We start from the raw sequence: 19690 nt of genomic DNA on the forward strand, positions 1-19690 counted from the left end.
GTTTTGTAATCAAGATAGCAGTGCCAACTCCCCAGTTCAGGCCGTGGTTTGGGGAGGGGTGGGGGGAGGTCGAGGGTCCGTTCTACCTGGGTTTCTCGTGCAGCGCACGGGTCAGCTCGCTGGCGTAGGGGCACTGGGTGTAGTCCTCCTCGGCCCAGCGGCCTGCCCGGTCGCACCGCCGCCACGCCTTCTTCTCTGGCCGGGGGGCCGCCCGCTGGGGGGGGGGACGCTGCTGACGATGCGGGTTGTGTCGGGCGGGGGCGTGACCGGCCGGGTGTGGCGCAGAGCCAACGTAGACGGGGCACAGGGCAGGAAGGCCAGGATGCCGGCCAGGGTCTTCGGCCACCTGAGAGGACAACATGACAACTTGGACTTTTGTCAAAGACAATTTCGGCTTTCGGTACGTCTATTTCTTAACCTTCTGGTCAATCTTTTCCAAGAGCAGGAAGAACAGTTTTTCGTTTCTTGGTTTCAGGGTAACATCGTCTCATCTCAAGACGGAGCTGGGTGCTTTGAATGGGCCCATATTGGTGAGAGGGAGGGCGGGACTTTAAATAAAAATATAACTGCATATTTATGCTCCTTGTCGTTTTTCCAATGATGTTGTTTGCTTTTTCTCATGTTTTTACCATTTTTCTCACCCTGGGAACTGTTGACTGATGAAAAGAGCTCCCATGTGAGTAAGAGATTGGTAATTGTGTTTCATTAGGCTAGATATATTTGATAACACTCATTACCCTCTCCCAGCAGGTTTCAGAGTGGAGGTTAAACTTTGAGCAAAGTCAAAAATCAATCAATATCGCTTTTACTTTATTGTTACTTTCTAAACGGAAGGTGACTTTATTTAAAGTAGAAGGTTAACAGCTCAAAAGCTGTTTTGACAGCCATTCTAACACACACACACACACGCACACAGAGAGGGGAAATCTGTCCCCTCTCTACAAAAAAGACAGAGAATGGTTCTAATTTTCCACCAGCCCATTACGCCCGGAGCCACCGCGGTCCCTCCCGTCTCTGGGTTCTGGAAGTGGGCCACAGTCAGAGTACAGTGGGCTCCAACATGCAAGGGACAGTAAAACGTGCTGCCGGGTTTAAGCTGTAACCCCAGTATTAAATCTCCTCCAACCACCACGGCAGCACAGCCCACAGGGGTAGCGGAGGAGAATAGAGAGAGGTGGGCTGAGGACAGAGGGAAGGAGGGAGTGAGAGAAGGACACACAGATGGGGAAGGAGAGGGAGAATGAGAGGGACGGAGAAAGAAAGAGACAGACAGACTTTCAGAAGAAGTAGCGAGTAGGGATGGCATGACAATCAACTACATGCTTGAATCAACACACCATCTGCTGCGATTGATAAACTTACGCCCTCGTACATCCATCAATAAAAGCTTAAAGCATGACAAATTGTCGCAGCTTGAATAAAATATCACAATATTCTACCCAGCAATATATAATGTATAAATTGGAGCGGTTTCTATCGTGTCTTTGTAACGGTGTCATCTTGGATAGCACTGTGCAGGGCAATGGGAATACTTCACTATTTTTTTTTCCAGTTGGGGACCAATGGAAGGCTCCCATCTCGAGGAATAGCTAATCATGTGTTGCCTGCAAGCAAATTTGAAATAGTATTAGCCTAGCATGAATCAACCAATAAAATAGAGCAAGTATCCCAGCAGGAGTGTATCCGTTTGACAGCAGACTTGCGGGATCCACCTAGATAGCAAAAGCCGTGCAGAGTTGCCCTGTTGCGCCGTAAAACTAGCCCGTTTCACCTAGCAAAGCTACCCTGTTTAGCAGCATGGAGGTGGCCTGTTTAGAACAGCAGAGATGGCCTGGTTAACAGCACACAGCTAATCTGTTGCACAGTGGATGGCTAGCTAGAGTGCGAGGAAGGTGGGTGGTGTTGGTGGTAATTAGACATGTCATGCAAAGAACTTAAAAGCGCATGATAATAGAATAGTCTTTTTTTTTTCTTTTTTTTTTACTACCAGGCACACCGCAGTGCCGACAGTATGCTTTGCCTGTCATCTGTCATCGCCATAGACACAAAGTCACCTGATGGAAGAATGCTGGGGATCCAGTGGCTGAGCTGTCGTGCTGTGTTGTAGTTTCTGACACTTTAATTCTCTCACTTAGTGTATGATCCACCGTATGTCTGATCATCTCATCGCAGCTCATCCCATGGCTTGTGGAGATGCCTGTCGCGTGCTTGAATTGCCTCATTCTTTCGACTGTTCCTTTTTTTTCCATTGGGACACCAGGTATGGGCATTGATGTGTGCCCAATGACAAGAAACCATAATTGCTTTTGTTATTGTTGTTCTCGTGGTCATCGCCTGTTCGAGTATTTTAATAACCAATTTACAATTATTGTTCTGCACCAAATAATGAACAGCTTGGACATGACATCGTACAGCGGACCCTGAGGTCGTTTGACCCCCACCCACACCCCCTGGTCGGGGTAAACAACAAGGCTCCACTGACCTGAAGTCCCCCTTGTTGTTGCTCATTCTGTCGGCTGCGCAGTACGTGGCTGACGTCTCCACCACGACAATTTCCATCTGACGGGACCTGTTTCCACGGGAAACTGATCACCTGGCACTCCCAGACGCCAGCTACGCCCACGTCAATGTTGGACAGGAAGATCTCACTGGTCAGGGGGTACAGAGGAGGGAGACAGACTGTAAACACTGAAAAGGTGTGTGTGTGTGTGTGTGTGTGTGTGTTCGGTGTGTGTGTGTGTGGTGTGTGGTGTGTGTGTTGTGTGTGTGTGTGTGTGCGTGTGTGTGTGTGTGTGTGTGTGTGTGTGTGTTTGTGTGTTCGTGTTTATGGGTGTGTGTGTGTTTCACGTGTTTATGGGTGTGTGTGTACATGTGTGCATGCGTGCATGCATGCGTGCGTGTAGACACACATGTGTGGGTGAAGAACAAATGAGGAATTCATCTATGTGATGGAGCTTAAAATAATAATGTTCACTCAGGACTATCAATGCAGGCTTGAGTCTTCTTTGTCAGGCCACACTTCCGCCTCGATGGAAATTAACTGATTCAACCGATGAACATACAAGACCGACAAGGACTCACTCATGTTCCTTGCCAAACAGGCTAATATCAAGGATTAGGCATATTATGTAAAAATAAATAAAAAATAAATAAAACTGAGTGAAAAGGGATTGCTTAGCAACAAGACAATATCACCATGGAGATGTGCACTACATGTCAAAAACGCAGGAAATTAATCTACCAATAAATCCCAATTGCAGTCAAAATATATGCAATATTGTTGGTTGGACTACTTCAGCGCACCTCAGCAGACATCTTACTACTATAATAGCAGGCCTGTCGCACCAGTTACTCAAGCTACAAAGGTGCGCATGTGCCAAGCAGCCTGCAGCTCACACACACTGACAGCACGCGCGAACGCATACATACCGCAAGCACGCACATACACACCACATACACACACCGCACACACGCACACGCGCAGGAAATGGGCAGCGACACACTCGCCGAGGTAAGAAGTTACGTTTTTAAACATACCGGCTCCGCCATCGACACACGCGCAGGTAAGAACACACACGTGAATTTCAAATTATAAATATGTACAATTTATGTTGAAAGTATAGACCGTCGCGATTCCCATTGAAACGAATGGCGCGGCGAATGGTCTTCAAAATGAGAGCTGGTAAATCGGGAAAAATTAATTAAACTCTTATCAGACAATGCGGTTTATAGCATGTCCAACATGGTATAGACCGTAGAGTATCTGTGGTATAAAGGCTGGGGCGAATTTCGAATTATAAATATGTAGCTACAATGTATCTTTTAAATACGTCCATGGAACAGATGGCCAATGTGAATAATAGATAGGCCTACGTGTGTGGACCGCTGAAACTTTTCCATGCTCTCATCGAAGAAAAAAACATCACAGCTATTTTAGATGGAAAACAACAACGCAATTCCACTAAATATCAGGACCTAAGAGAGAGCATGTTATCAAAAGGATACGAAAAGCCCTGGAATGTGTTTCGTTTTCCGCTCCAACCACTTGATGGAAACGCACCTAATTCAAATTTATTTTTTGTGAAATTTCTAAAGATTTGCTTCACCTTTAGATGGAAACGTGACTACTGTCCCCATAACACAACAAAAACATGTCAATACCACTTCTCCTTGGCCTCCCGAAATGTCTTTACACTTTGTTGCTCAAACGTAATATTACCCTCCTCCTTGAGCTTCCCGAAATGTCTTACGATATTTATATCCCCTTCCCCCCCTGCGGACTGTTTTAGTTGTTTTATTTTTCTTATGTTTTGTGTGTATGCTATGTGTGACTGTAGGCTACTGCTGCCTGTCTTGGCCAGGACACTTGAAGAGATGTTTAATCTCAATGGTGATTATTATTTTCAACTAACCAATAGTAGTTGCCTTGTATTTTAAAATGTCAATGCCCCTTTCAGCCCTGATTTACAGTAAAAAGCTATTTAATAATTGACTTGCATGCATAGTAACTTTCCATTGAACAATTTCCCCTGTTACCATAAGTTGAATAATTGTATAATGTGATTAAATGCTCACACACTAGCTGCTTCAGACACACGTGTTAGTCCTGATATTCTCCTGATGGGCTGTATGTGTGAACAACATATCCTGACATTTGTACCCTGAAAATCACCTGAATAATATTACCCCTGAGGAAGTATTTTCTCTGTAGGAAATGTAAATAACCCTATATGTGAATAAGGAGTAGAAAGTCGGAATTTCTCACACCACTTCAGTTGGCGTGTTGATGACGTTTCTGCATGTCCTTGAGTGGCCCCCTAAATGATAATCAGTAAAAAATATTTAAATGTTGGCAATGCTTTTAAGAGTCATTTATGGTGAACAGATTTTATACGTTGTAACATTATAGGCAAAATGTTATTATATTATGCGCTCAGAAATTTGTTACGTTATCGACTGGGGTTACCACATTATTGCTATGGGTTTAATTGGAACTACAGGTTGAGTGTGCGCAATGCACTTGCAAGAACTCTAGTTTAAGATAATGTTATAGAAGGGGACACATTCAAAGAAAAGTAAATCTACACTTGTATTGTTTGCATTGCTGTCTGGGTATTGAAAGCATGTTTAGTATATGGGACACCTCAGCATCATTGAATAAAATATAGCAGAATTGACCGTTTTGATATGAAGGCCGAAACTCGATGCCAAAGATTCTGTCCTCATTCAACAACTTCATTAGAAATAGCTCATATTCAATCATAAGCAGATATTTTCTCAATTACATGTCTCCATGGAAGCCAGTTCAGCTTAAGGTCAGTTCAGGATTGGCTCTGCTAGACTTCATTTGTAAACGCTCCAAAAGCCTCCTTTGAACACTATTTTTCTAATGATTTATTTGAATGTACATTTTCAATTGCATGTTCACCAGCTCTGAAATGTGATAGAGAAAACATCTCTCTCTCTCTCTCTCTCTCTCTCTCTCTCTCTCTCTCTCTCTCTCTCTCTCTCTCTCTCTCTCTCTCTCTCTCTCTCTCTCTCTCTCTCTCTCTCTCTCTCTCTCCTACTACTTTGAAAAACACTTGCAATTCTGTAAGTGAGCGTCTTATATAATGTAAACAGAGAACAATGTTTAAAACGACACACTTTAAAAAATTCATGCTCACTAAAATTTCAACTAAATTATCACCAACATTGAGCTCTGTTCGTGTAGCATGAAACAAATTATAAAAATATACACTTTAATGTATAATGTAATCTCCTGAGAAAACGGGGCCACAGCCAACCCACTGTTATCCACCTCGTTTTTTAACATCGGAAATAAAACTGAACCTCAATACATCTTTCTATTAAAGTAGTCGTTCCTGAGAAAAAGGCATGCATGTGAACACACAGATTGAGGTACACTGGGTCTCGGGGCCTCACGCTTTACATAGAGAACATTTGCATTACGGTCTCACCGTTTGAACATTTACTTCAAGCCAATCCCTCAGGGCAGTTTACCGCCGTGTTGAATAAACTTTGTCATTGTTCTGACAGGAGCCTCTCGGAATCATGGGATATTAAGCAACAGCAACAACAACGGACGAATACCAAATATAGAACGCACACACACACAAAGCAGAATCCCGCTTTGTTGGACGGCGCTCCTGAATAATGTTTGGGAAATGAGTCAACCTCTGGCGTCATTGTGAGGAGGATTTTTCTTATTCCTGCCCCTCCCTGCGGTCATTACAGCCCAGTGTCGACAGGGATGATTAAACCCAATGTATTTCATTCATCCTCCTCCTCCACTGAGGTATGTCCAGCAGGAGTACGTTGTCACGGTTACCGGACGTGTCGTTTAGAGTGTTTAAAGCAGTGGCCTGGCTGACACAGTTTCAGCGTCGTAGTTTCCTTCACTGACAACCGCAAATATTAAGAAAAGCTTTTATATCTTGCTCCCAATGATTTGTTGTTTTTCTACACCAATTTCCTCACAAATATACCATCATACAAGCCCTTTACAGTTCGACCTCCAGATCCACCTTCTCTCTAGCTTGCATTCTCCACCTCCCCGAGTCTCTCTCTTTGTTTCACTCTCTCTCGCCCCTTTCTCCTCCTTCTCCGGCAGCAGATCTCCTTCCAAGGAAAACAAACCACAGAGTCGAGGTTTAATCCTCTGGTTGGGCCCTAAATAGAAACTTCCTCCGCACCGTCCAAGTATCAGCATCAGTGTGTGGAACGTAACCGCAGTCTTCCTAGAATTAAACAGAAATAACTCACAGGTAGCGACAGACAGACGGACAGACAGACAGACAGACGGACGGACGGACGGACGGACGGACGGACGGACGGACGGACGGACAGAGAGACAGACGGACAGAAAATGTTCCCTGGTGGAGAAACAGGTCACAACAGGGACGGTGACTCTCTCCTTCTCTGTGTGAACATGGGCCAGCAGTCTAAATGCTGGGCACCTCCCCTCCTATGCTCTTCATCCCCCCCCCCCATCCCAGCCTTACAATGGGGAAAACAAACAACAACAAAGAGGTGAATAGGCCTGAAAAGAGAGAGCAGCAGCAGCAGCAGCAGCAGCAGGTCACACCCCCCCCCCCCCCCCCCCGCGCCTCTCTCTCCCTCCCAGTGAAACCCCAAACCCAGACAAAACAAGAGGAAGAGGTCCAGACCCTTGGTCAACAACAAGTACTATTAGTAGTAGTATTAGTATGGGTAATTACTTTCTTTGTGCAGCAGTTATTGGCTTCGCCCCGAATGAAACTAGCGTTCAGAGATAGAGACAGAGACAAAGACAGGGACAGAGAGACAGAAAGAAAGAGAGACAGAGAAAGAGAGATAATCAGTGCGAGAGAGAGAGGGAATCAGGTAGAGAGAGAAATAGTCCGCTAACGAGAGCGTCTGAGAGAGAGAGTCCAACTGTTGGAGTCAAAGAGAGAGAGAGAATCAAAAGAGAGAGGGAGGGTCAGAAGGGAGCGAGAGACATCCGCACCCAGCCGGCGTGGAGGTAGGAGTTGACCTACATCCTCTCCACCAACACTGAGCCATTGTGGAGGGCTTCCCGGAGGACCTATTGGGAACATTCACGCTTGCGCACTATTTAACAATTTGTTTTGCATAATGCTGCTTACGAGACGGTGGCCCTCTGATCCGTCGCTCTCTGTTTCCAACAGCCCGCAGATCGGGCCCTGTCTCCACGGATACACGCACACATATACACAAGGGGAAAGTGTCCTTCTTAAAGCCATGTCATGTTTTGTTTGAAAGAGCTCCCTGGACAGCTATTCATGGCTGAATATAACAAATAGGGCTTTGAAGGATAAGGGTTAGGGTGTTTGCTCTTTTTTCATATTTGGTAGCTGCTGTCCCCATGGAAACAACAAAAGGAAGAAGGTTTCCGCCGGCTGTCATGTCCGGTGGATTCAGCGGCAATCACACACACGTGCACACCCGTACAAAACTGCACACCCATACGAAACTTCACGCACGCACGCACGCACGCACGCACGCACGCACGCACGCACGCACACACGCACACACACACACACACACACACACATTCTTGTATTAAATCATGTGCAGTGACAAAGGCAGAAAGGCATTATTTTTGGATAGAAGGACACCTCTCCCCACTACACACGAGCCAAGCAGGAGTCATATCAATAACCTTCTACCACGCCACTCTATGTGATGAATTGATCCCGGGAAACACTGCAGGACCACTAGTTCACTCTGCTCGCTCGCCAAGACATTTAACATTAAATATTACTCAACACAATCATCCCTCATTATATAAATAGCCATGTCTATATATATTGTACGTTCGTAGGTCGTCCCTCTCTCCTTTTCTCTTTTTTTGTGACCAGGTGAAACTGCTGGGAAATAAGCTGATGAACTTGAAGGCAAAACCTGTGGATGTTATCGAATTGGGTCGCCATGGCAACAGATGCTGCCGATGATCATGAGGGCCATCACTGACTGAATATTTCAGGCAGAAGTTATGCACCATTGGAGAAAAAAAAGGTGATGGATTAAAAACACTTTGATTTCATTTTAGAATGATGCTGCCCCTGAAGTTGATCATTTGAGATAAGACAAATCCTAGAGATGGTCAGCAAATGGCATAACCTACTATATTGGATATTGGATAATATTTATTTCTTCACATCTAATATAGAAGACACTTAATGTGTTCTTCAAACCATCACTCTACCCAGTAGCCTTAGAGGAGAAAGATCTGAGGTGCATGAGAAGTGAAGGGGAAAACACACTTCCCTTTGCTTCACTAGCGTATCCAAAATGGGATCTTTCGTTTTGCCCGGGATTAGCCTGATTAAAAATGAAACGGATAACCAGAGATACCTCTTAGCACGCTACCAGGCTCTCAAATGTTTGATTAATGAAACATGATCTAGCACTGGTCTGAGCCTTGCCTCTGGCCTTGCTAATGCTAGGAGTTTTGACCTGTCTCCTGAACTCATTAAGGGGCGTTTTGTGTGGGTGTGTGTGTGCGTCTATGCGCATGTGTTTCTTCTGGCCCACACGCTGCATTTCAATCGGGGTGCTGTCCTCTTCGCTACCACCTCTCTGGGGGTATCGCCCCTTTCTGGTGCCAACAGGAAACAGTGGCAGCAGCAAGACAACGTGGGATGCCACTGCACCTCCGAGAATAGGAGTCAAGTACATTGCGCGAATACCCACAGTCTTGCGTGCGCGTGCATGCACAGACACACGCAAACGCACACACCTTCGTGCACGCACAAACACGCACGCACACATGCAGCCGCGAGCGCCGTTTCATGTGTGGGTCAGACGCCCGTGCTCACAGGCGAACGCTTGTTAAAAACCTCACAAAAAAATAAATAAAAAAGGTATCTTTCACACGTCTCACCTTCAGAAGGGGGAGCAATAAGCGTTATCACTGAGCGCTTACAGCGCCCGGCGAGCGAACCCATTCAAACAGGGGGGGGACGAGAGGGAGGAGGGGGGGGAGAGGGAGGAGGGGGGTGAGGAGGCTTCATGCCACAGGGCTAAATCCTGTTTATCTTTCCTCTCCGACAGGCCGTGAAAAAAGGGGCGACGCCGATTGGCTGCCGAGGACAAGCCTTGCAAGGTGAACGGGAATCTGCACACTGCTCGTAACTATGCAGCGCTCGCCTCCGCCAAAATAATTCCCAATAAGGGGAGTCAGCCCCGCGTTCTGAGTCACTGCTGACAGCACCAGCCCGCCTCTCCAGGCCGCTGTGTCTAGTACTATTAGTGGTACTGAGGGTAACCCTGGTACCAGGGGTACTGGGGTACTAGTGATACTGGGTACTAGGGGTACTGGATTCACTAGTGGTACTAGGGGTACTGGTTGTGCTAGTGGTAATAGGGGTAGTGGGGGTAGTAGTGGTATAAGGGGTTTTAGGGGTACTTGGGTACCAGTTGCAGTGGGGGTACTAGTGGAACTGGGGGTACTATAGTAGTGGGTACTGGTACTAGTGGTACCCACTCACCCCCAGTACTAGTGAGTAGTAGGGGTACTGTTGGTGTTAGTGGTACTAGGGGTAATGATGGTACTGGGAGTACGAGTGGGGCAAGGGGTACTGGAGGTATTAGTGGTACTGGGGGTAATAGTGGGTACTGGGGGTACTAGTGGCACTAGGGGTACTGGGGGTACTTGTTGTAGCTGGGGGTTGTACTGTTGGTACTATTGGGTAGTAGGGGCCGTAGAGGGTACTCTGTATACCAGAGGTTTTAGAGGTACCATGTGTAACACACATGAGGCCCACTAGATGTGCGTTTAACACCAGGGGTATTGGGGTACCATGTAACCAAGACACTCTAGGGGCACTAGGTGTATCCGATTCCGAGGTACTAGGGATATTAGAGGTAGTAGGGGTACTATGTGTACCAGACACACTATGGCCACAAGTTGTACCCGGGGTATTAGGGGTATTAGGGGTACACCGTGTACCAGACACACCAGGGCCACTTGGGGCACTGCCCTGGCGCTGCAGTCATTCAAAGTCTTCCAGCCGCTCTCAAGGGCTGATTAACAAACAGCACACTGTAAATCCCAGTGCGGTAAACAACAACAACTAATCGACACACTCTTGTGTCCACGTTGAAACCAATGGCCGGTTTTATCTGTGAAATGTATGCGTGGCTCGTTGTGTATGGTCCCGACGCTTGCCAAGTCAACCGCGATACGAGAGGCGTCGCTGGCCCTGTTGACACTGAGAGACATATTTCTGTCCCCACTCATCATCAATATTTATGTTTGCGAGGAAGACGAGGGAGCAAGCAGCAGCTAAACTAATCAACACCCATGCTCTCCTTCCTCCGAGCCCGGGCTGAGGGGAGTCCTGCATCTAATAACGACATTGCATGCGCTCGCGCGCGCGCGCACACCACACACACACACACACACACACACACACACACACACACCACACACACACACACACACACACACACACACACACACACACACACACACACACACACACACACACATACTGTAGAGTCTAGACACAAATAAAGCACACCGGCACATAAAAACAAAAGTAAACACCCCCACAAATAAAATACACACACATATACACACAAACAAAACGCACAGGCAGATAAAAGCAAAAGCAAACAGACGCACATAAAGCACAAATAAAACGACACATAAAACAAAGCACAAACATTAACGTAATCACAAATAAAACACACCCATGCGCACAAATAAAACAAACACACTCAGGCAAAAAATTAAAACACAGATGCATGCACACAAATAGACTAGGATATGGATACATCTGAAAAAAAAATAGACATACATTAAAATTAACAAACACAGAGTCAAACCTGCACACACACACACACACACACAAACAACACACACACACCACACAAGCGCGTACACAAAAAACAAAGCAGGAAGAGAGTTCTGTCCTTTAGGCGTGTGAACCGGCTGCGGCGCCACATTACGGTCGCAATTATGATTAAGCATCTGTTCCGCCTAGCGCAGGGCAGGCCCCGCACTGGGCACTAGGGGTCCAGACCGGACCACCCTTGGGGCGGGGGGGGGATGATGGAGAAGGGGGTGCGGGGGGGGGGGGGGGGGGGGGAGCGCGTGAGATTACGCCAGGGGTGGTGGCGAGCTGCCAAGCCAATTCTGTCCTGTCCCTTTTAGATCGGAATCAATGGCGCCAATAACGCTAAGCTAAATCACAACAGACGCCTCCTGGAGATGGAGCGACAGCTTGAGGAGGAAGTGGAGGAGGAGGAAGAGGAAGAGGAAGAGGGAGAGAGGCAAGGAAAAGGAAGAGGAGGAGGAAAAGGAAGAGGGAGAGGCAGAGGGAAAGGAAGAGGAGCAGGAAGACCAGACTGCAGAGAGACATGATAAAACATGGATGAGTAATGAGAGAGAAACTGAGGGAAACCGGGAAAGACACAGAGCCAGAGAGAAAGAGAGAGACAGGGAGAGATTGATTGTTTTCGTGTGCAAGTGTCTGCTTGCGTGCGTGCGTGCACGTGCGCGTGTGAACATGATGCAGGGTCGCCCTGATCCATGTGAGCACCCATTGTCCACCTTTATACGTGCATTTCTTTATGTGTCCAAACACGCCATTCACGGATGTACGTTTACATCAAAACGCATGGATTGTGTGCGCATGCATGCATTTATAGATCCAGACCGTAGATCCCCCCCCCCTGCTCTGCTCCCCTATACCTGGTGAGCAGGCAGCAGGTCCTTGCAGCAGCGTGTCCTCCAGGTAGATGGCGCGCTCCCTCGTGCGTGGCCACGGCGCGACCGTTTGTGGCGCCAATGCAGCTGAGCCGAGGGCTCCAGGTAGGAGGCGGGGTGCATGTAGGGGCAGCCGGTCGCCCCGGACACCAGCTGCCTCTGGGAGGGGATCAGCTGGAAGAGGGGCAGCTCCAGGGCCCCGTCTAGAGAGAGGGGAAGAGGGGGGAGGGGGGGAGAGAAGAAGGGGTCAATTTGAGGAAGCGTAAGGAGGGAGGGGGGTGGATCATAAACATACAGGGGGAAATTACTCTGCAGGAGTCGTCAAAGTTGTTTTCAAGAAATAACACATTGTAAGTGTTAGACCGCATCCAGTGCAGTGTTAACACCAGTCGCGTGACACAATTCACTTACTATTTACCCCATTTACAAATGAGTCTCTTCTATAAAAGCAAATTAATTATTATTACTCTTCTAGGGCCATAATAACGGTTTGACCTTATCTCAGGGATCAGCTTGCTAAAGGATGCCTACTGTAGATAGGATGCAGAACATTTGGGAAACAACTCAGACCATTGCTGTGACCAGTCCAAACTCCTAGCTACAGCATTACCGTGCACCACACTGTCATTCTTTAAAACCTATTGTGGTGCAGCATCATATACAGGTTGATAAAAAAGGGTTGCCCACTGCTATTTAGTCTGAAAATAGCACAACAATCCGATCACAGGTATTCACTGGAGGCCTGTGTTAATGCCGGGTGTGACCGAAATCCCTCCTCAGATCACAGGCCATTGATCCATTGAGAGAGAGACGGAGGGAGAGAAGAGAGAGTGGATTACACATGCTATACCCCCGGGTGGATCTGGATGTAGTCACACCGGGGTGTCTGGCTGTGAAGAAGTGCGTCATAATCAGCACTTAGATCACGATAGAGCCGGTGGTGTTGTTGGCATGTTCAAACACAAGGAGGGAGATCATAATCATGCTCTTTCACATGCATGTCCTGACACACCCACACACCCACAATCACAAAAACAATCTCTTCCATAGTATACAAGGTGTACCAATCCATACACATATCCATCGATGCGTGTGTAAATTGCAGATACACACACACACACACGCACACGCACCACACGCACACACACACTCTCTCTTTAAAACATGCATATTAAGTTGACCCACACAAATAAGTGGACAGACACACACACACGCACAAGCACGCACACACACACACACACACACACACACACACAGACCGACTTTTGCCAAACAAACAAGCGCAACAGACGTTCAAGGTCACACCACCCCCCCCTACTGTTAGCAGCATTTGCTGCGGAGGCTGCTGCTTGTGAGATGAACAGCGGCTGATAAAGGAGGGTGTAGCCTTGGGCGCTCCTCCACCCTCTCCTTGACTCCTGAACGTGTTCACAATGGGCGCCTACGCCACCGCCGCCACGCCGCCAGTCTCTACAAGCAGCTAGCTGATAGGATTACCCCAGCGCTCGCCAAGGACCCAGACTACCACCCCCCCCCTTCACTGAGGCCTGCATCCCCCTAGACCACATCACATACAAACAGAGCCACTGGCTGGGTACACCAAGGAGGGGAATACACTGGTGGTGCACGCTTGGTGGTGGTGGAGGTAATCAGGGCTGGAGGTAGTCATGGTGGTGTCGGAGGTTAAGGGGGGTTTTGTAAGAGTTGGTAATGGTGGTGCTGGTCTTGATAGTGGTGGTGGTTTTAAAGATGGTGGTGTTGTTAGAGGTGGTCGTAATCGTTGGATGGTGGTGGTGTTGGATGTGGTAGTAGTGTTGGTGGTATAAGAGGTGATATTAGGGGTGGTGTTAAAGGTGGTATTGGCGATGGTAATCGTCGGATGGTGGTGGGGTTAGAGGTGGTGGTGGTGGTGGTGTTAGATCTGGTAGTGGTGGGGGCGGTGGTGGTGTAAGAGTTGGGGGTGGTGTTAATCATCGGAAGGGAGTGGTGTTAGAGGTTCTAGTGGTGGTGTTAAGAGGTGCTCGTGGTAGTGGTGCCAGGTTGAGTATTTGAATAACTGTTGAAGTCGGTGTCATGGCATACTTGAGACACAAGCATCCTTGTTTCCAGTATCCTCGTTTTCCAGCTCCCATTCAAAGTGGATCTCTGCCGGCAGCGTTTTCTGCTCATGAATTTATTGGTGTGAAACGTACGTTCAGCCACACTAACCGTCCAGTACACTCTGGCCCAAGCAGAGAACCGGAGATACAACAAAAACATAATCGAATACAACAATCACGTTACATTAATACAAATATGGATTCTTTGATGACGGCCCCTCCTGAAAGCTGTTCCAACGACCAACGCCTTCACCGCACCGTGTCCACCTCATGTGTTTGCTGTGCCTGCTTGCAGCCATCACACCATTTCCATGGAAACAGCTCCCTATCTCCATGATATCTCTGTATTGTCTGATCTGACGCAGACAAGAGTGGGTGATGCCGGACTCGACTTGGACGTGGGAGGGGGAGGTGAGGAGAGGAGGCTGCGACCAAATGTAATCTTTACTGAAAAGCCCAAGCCTGAGGCCCACAGCGCACGGATCACCACTGACCGCCTCGTATTTGTAGCGCTAACCCAAAATTAAACATGGAGTCATATTGTTTTTCACCTCGATTTCCACTCTCTCTTGTGACACTTTGAGAGGTACGAGGGAGCCCTGAGGAGGCGGAGCCGAAAGTTTGGGCCGGCCAATCGGGTGGCGCTTGAGCCATGTAAGCGGATCTGTCTTGACACGAGTGGAAGGCCGGAGGCGTGCCACCTGATCGCCAATGGCGTACTGCAGACACAAATCCCACTGCGAACAGGAGCGGGGGAGTCAGAATGTGAAGGGGCTGTGTATGTTCACTCGATGTGTGTAGGACTCAGGTTCCGTTTGAGGTCGAAAATGTAAAACCATGGTAACGGTGCGTCCCGACAGGGACGCGTCCTTGGGGGGGCTCCGGAGCTGCCCTCTTACATTGGAACCGACACCAATGACCTAGAACCTCTGGACAGCTCCGACCCCGTGTTACACAAACACACACACAAACACACACTTTCTTTTCATTGAGTGTCGGGGGGGGGGGGGGGGTCCACGGGGTGTCGAGGACTCGGGCCGCGTCTGCTGGGGCGTCCAGCACAGGTCAGAGGAGTTGCTGGGCGGCTGCCCCGACGGGGGCCGACACCATTCAGAGCTCCTCTCCTCGACCGCGGGCTCTGAGCCTGTTGGAGCCTGCCACACCCTGCTGGGGCTGGAGCAGCTACGGGTGAGCAGCGGATAGGAGCTGTTCCTATAGGTGACAAGTGGGATCAATCGTTGAGTTTATGTGCAGGATGTGTGTGTGTGTGTGTGTGTGTGTGTGTGTGTGTGTGTGTGTGTGTGTGTGGTGTGTGTGTGTGTGTGTGTGTGTGTGTGTGTGTGTGTGTGTGTCTTGCTTCCAGGCTGTGTTGTGTAGCAGCCAGCAGAGTCAGGCTATGAAACTGACCTCTATCGAAGACGAGACAATACAGTCAGTGAGGCAAACACAAACAACTGGATAGCCGAGGCACGCACACACACACACACACACACACACACACACACACACACACACACACACACACACACACACACACACACACACACACACACACACACACAACACACACACACAACACACACACACCAAACTAGGCCACTGAACTTCAGGGCTAGTATTCATTACTTTTTAGGCAGCACAGCTGTCAGTATTTGTCAGTATTAGACTTCTATCAGTACATGACTGCTGATAGCAGTGTTTCATATTGAAACCCTTCACTTGTTTAGACAATAATTGAGAGTTCTGCCCTCAAGATGTCCTGATCTGCCTCTTGTAAATATATTGTTATGGACAAGCTGCCCTAAAATAAGTCGGCTAAATTAGTTACAAAAAATCCTACGAAATACAGCTAAATAGTTGTCCAGTAAGAAATTAAAATTTCACTGGATTTGGTTATTAAAAAGTGTGACGGAATATGTGTTTAACAAAAAACAGGACTCGTAACTTTAGATCACTGTCCTGACCCTGGCCCTCAACCAGCTCGCTCTTGATGAGCAGGACTCAGCCTCGCGGTTCATCTCCAGGAGGAACACAAATAAATACAAAGGGAGCGAGAGAGACCAAGCTTCAAAGTGACATGACACGCAGCGAGCAAGAGAGGGGGGAGGGGGAGGGGGAGAGCTGTACTTTGAGAATCATGAAACCAGCGCACCTATACAGAGGCACCCAGGAGGCACGCATCTTATCCTCTTACGTGTGATACTCCCCAGCAAGGAGGCTGTTGCACCACCATGTCATCATGCAGTAAATATCAACTCACAGACAGAGAGATAGCAGGGGAGAGGGATCGACAGGCAGAGAGAGAGAGAGAGAGAGAGAGAGAGGAGAGAGAGAGAGAGAGAGAGAGAGAGAGAGAGAGAGAGAGAGAGAGAGAGAGAGAGAGAGAGAGAGAGACAGAGAGAGAGAGAGAGAGAGAGAGAGAGAGAGAGAGAGAGAGAGAGAGAGAGAGAGAGGGTCTGGGTTTGATGCCAAAGTTTGAATCAAAGCCCGCGCAGCAGAGCCTAGTTAGTTGATCAAAACAGCCGACGGCCTAAAGTCCTACAACAGGAAGCACCTGATCGCGGTCTAAAGGAAGTAGCAGATCCCCCCCCCCCCCCCTTTCGGCTCCCCGTCATTTACAAGTGCTACCTGACCTGCATCCCTAGAACGGGTCTCAATGGCTGAAATTCGAGCCCACCCTCCGAATCCCTGAAGGCCGCCCCCCGCCCACCCTCACCAAACATCTGCTCCCCATCACCTTAAGCTAGAGTGCAGACTACCTCAACCCCGGATGAAGCTGAATGGACTGTACAAACGTCTGGCAGAGGAACCTCAGGTGCAGAGTAACACTGTTACTTCCCCAGGAATGCGCCGCGTGTAGAAGGCAAACGGGGGGCTACATGCCTCCAATGTTTTCGAGACATGGCTGTACGGTTGCAGATTTTGTAGCACATGGTTTTTAACACAGCAGTTGGACACGGCTGTAGAGTCTGCCCCGTGTGTGTGTGTGTGTGTGTGTGTGTGTGTGTGTGTGTGTGTGTGTGTGTGTGTGTGTGTGTGTGTGTGTCATAATTGTATCGCTCTAATCCATAATGGACACCGCGGAGCGGAGGGGGGAGTGTACCCCGTCTGGCCCCCAGACAGGCAGTGGTCTCACTTTGCGGTGGTCTGCTTAGAAAGACCCCTGTGATAGCCCTCTGCATTGAGCTCGGAGTGTCAGTGAAATAAGCACACTCGGAGTCGGATTACGTGCACACACATATGCTGGAAAAGAAGAGTGGATTTTTGGGTGCATGGCAGCTTGAGTGATGAAGGATTGTGGAGGATCAGGCCAATCTTTGATAAAACAACAGTAGTAAGGTTCAGCAAATTACTACAAATCTAATTTAAATCCAAGGTGTATGCTTCTCAAGCAAGACGTTTTTCTCCCTGAATCCCATTTTCATGCCGCTGTTTCACATAGTGTCTGTGCAGCAGTATCATACATTGTGTCTGCGAGCTGCATCAACACAGACATATTCAGCTATATCAATAGAATAGAATACTCATAGACGCAACAGATATGTGTACTTAGGTATGCACACGCACACACACATACACAAGCACACACACACACACACACACACACACACACACACAAACGCACAAACACATGCACACGTACACATACTCACACACAGTTTGAGTATGTGTGTACTAACTTTATCACACACACACATACTCACACACAGTGTGTGTTTTCCCATTCAGTAGCCATATCCCTGGTGTAAGGCATGCAGGGAGTGGCCCGGATACTGTCTCATACAAGATACAATTCACCCATAGATGACAACGCGCAGAAGGGAGACTGAACCAATGAGGGGAGCGAGAGAGGGCAAGGGAGAGAGAGAGAGGGAGAAATGTTGCCAAAAAACAAGAATATTTCACCAAAAAAGGGCAGTTTCAGCTCAGAAACCTTCTCCATTGAATCACATACATTTGGGAGTCGGTGTGAAAAATGTACCATTTATGTACGATGGAATAGTTAACTTGGTTGAATATACAGGCTCATAAATTGCCGGAATCTCGGAGGGTAGCCCCTTCGAGCCTGGATTAAAGAGTCTAACCTTTGTCCAGTGGCCGTTGTCTAAACATAGAGGTGTGCATAGGATAAAGACAGGCAGCTAAAGCCTCCAAACCTAATTTACCTTAATTTGACTCATATTCCACAGAATACTATTACTCATGTTACTCTTAGCAAAGTTCCCATTTGCCAGACCATTACAAGCGCCCTGCTTGTGATTACATTCTGGAAGCTTCTGGACACCCCTGTCCAGAATCTTCCACTAGAAGCGAAAGCTGACATTTATGGACCGATTTCTGTTTCGTTTTTTGATTTGAGCTCAGCAAGATGCCACAGCTTAAACCGGCCATGTGACAAGGCTGCCTGTGGAACTTAATACTGGTTTAAAATGCATGCTTATATCTGGCAGCCTTGATGCCCAAAGCCTCTTTCCAACAAGCAACCCTTTAATGTACGACCTTCCTCCATGCCAAAAACGACCCCATGCCAACAAACCAGGCCAGGCCTGGGCAGGCCAGGCTAGGTGGTGAAGCCAAGACAGGCCAGGGCCATTCAGGCATGGAGACAATGAGAGCTGATCCGGACCCAATCTTGGGGCGCTTCTGACAGGCTTAGCGTCGGGCTTTGATTGAGCACAATAGATTCACAGCGGGTGGAAGGAAAACCGCGGAGCAGGAAACCTGTTTGTGAAATCGACCTACTTCATCACGCCCTCGTTCAGCCGAGTGCGAGTTTAAACAACACATCCCTCAGCCATAAACACTTTCGGCAGGGGGTCCGTTCGGTGCGGGAAGAATCTCTTTGAAACACTCACTACGCTAACGCTAAAATTAGCACCGTAATGATGTTGAATATCAGGCTTTTCAGGTGGAAGTGGATCAAATGTATGCCAGATAGGTTCTTATTTTTCTATTGAATTAAAAACGACAATTATATTGCAGATTATACTGCTTAATTGAAATTGCATGCCTTACATTAACAGTAATAAAGGAGTGAAATTGTTTATGGAACCTAGTGAGTTACTTTTCCGCCCACTGTTTTCACCAAGGTTTAAGGCAGATGCCGAAGACATCGACAATGTTTGGCTGTGAGTCTATCGAGGATCACTTGTTGAATTCCCAACTGTTGAAAGAAACCAGCAAGCTATAAGAAACGCATTCACCCCAGTGGCGTTGACAACCTGTTCATTACCACACCCTCCATTTAATGGAAATGACAACAAACCTAATGAGAATGAATATGTCACTGCCCTCATCACCTGCACATTACCAGCAAGTGGTTATTCAGCAAGTCACAGAGATGGACCAAACAGCTGTTGGCTGCAACTGC

General features: G+C 47.9%; 1 protein-coding gene across 1 annotated transcript in view; it reads right to left on the reverse strand.

The window, feature by feature from the left end:
* The window catches only part of adgra1b (adhesion G protein-coupled receptor A1b), a 132327-nt gene that overhangs the window by 83525 nt on the left and 29112 nt on the right, over positions 1-19690 (reverse strand). The window contains 7 exon segments of the mRNA XM_030379055.1: positions 94-291; positions 294-346; positions 2483-2583; positions 2585-2648; positions 12206-12228; positions 12231-12268; positions 12271-12423. Of these exon segments, the coding sequence (XP_030234915.1) occupies positions 94-291; positions 294-346; positions 2483-2583; positions 2585-2648; positions 12206-12228; positions 12231-12268; positions 12271-12423 (630 nt within the window).

This window comes from Gadus morhua, chromosome 15 (genome assembly GCF_902167405.1).
Source record: "Gadus morhua chromosome 15, gadMor3.0, whole genome shotgun sequence".
NCBI classification, from domain to species: Eukaryota; Metazoa; Chordata; class Actinopteri; order Gadiformes; family Gadidae; genus Gadus; species Gadus morhua.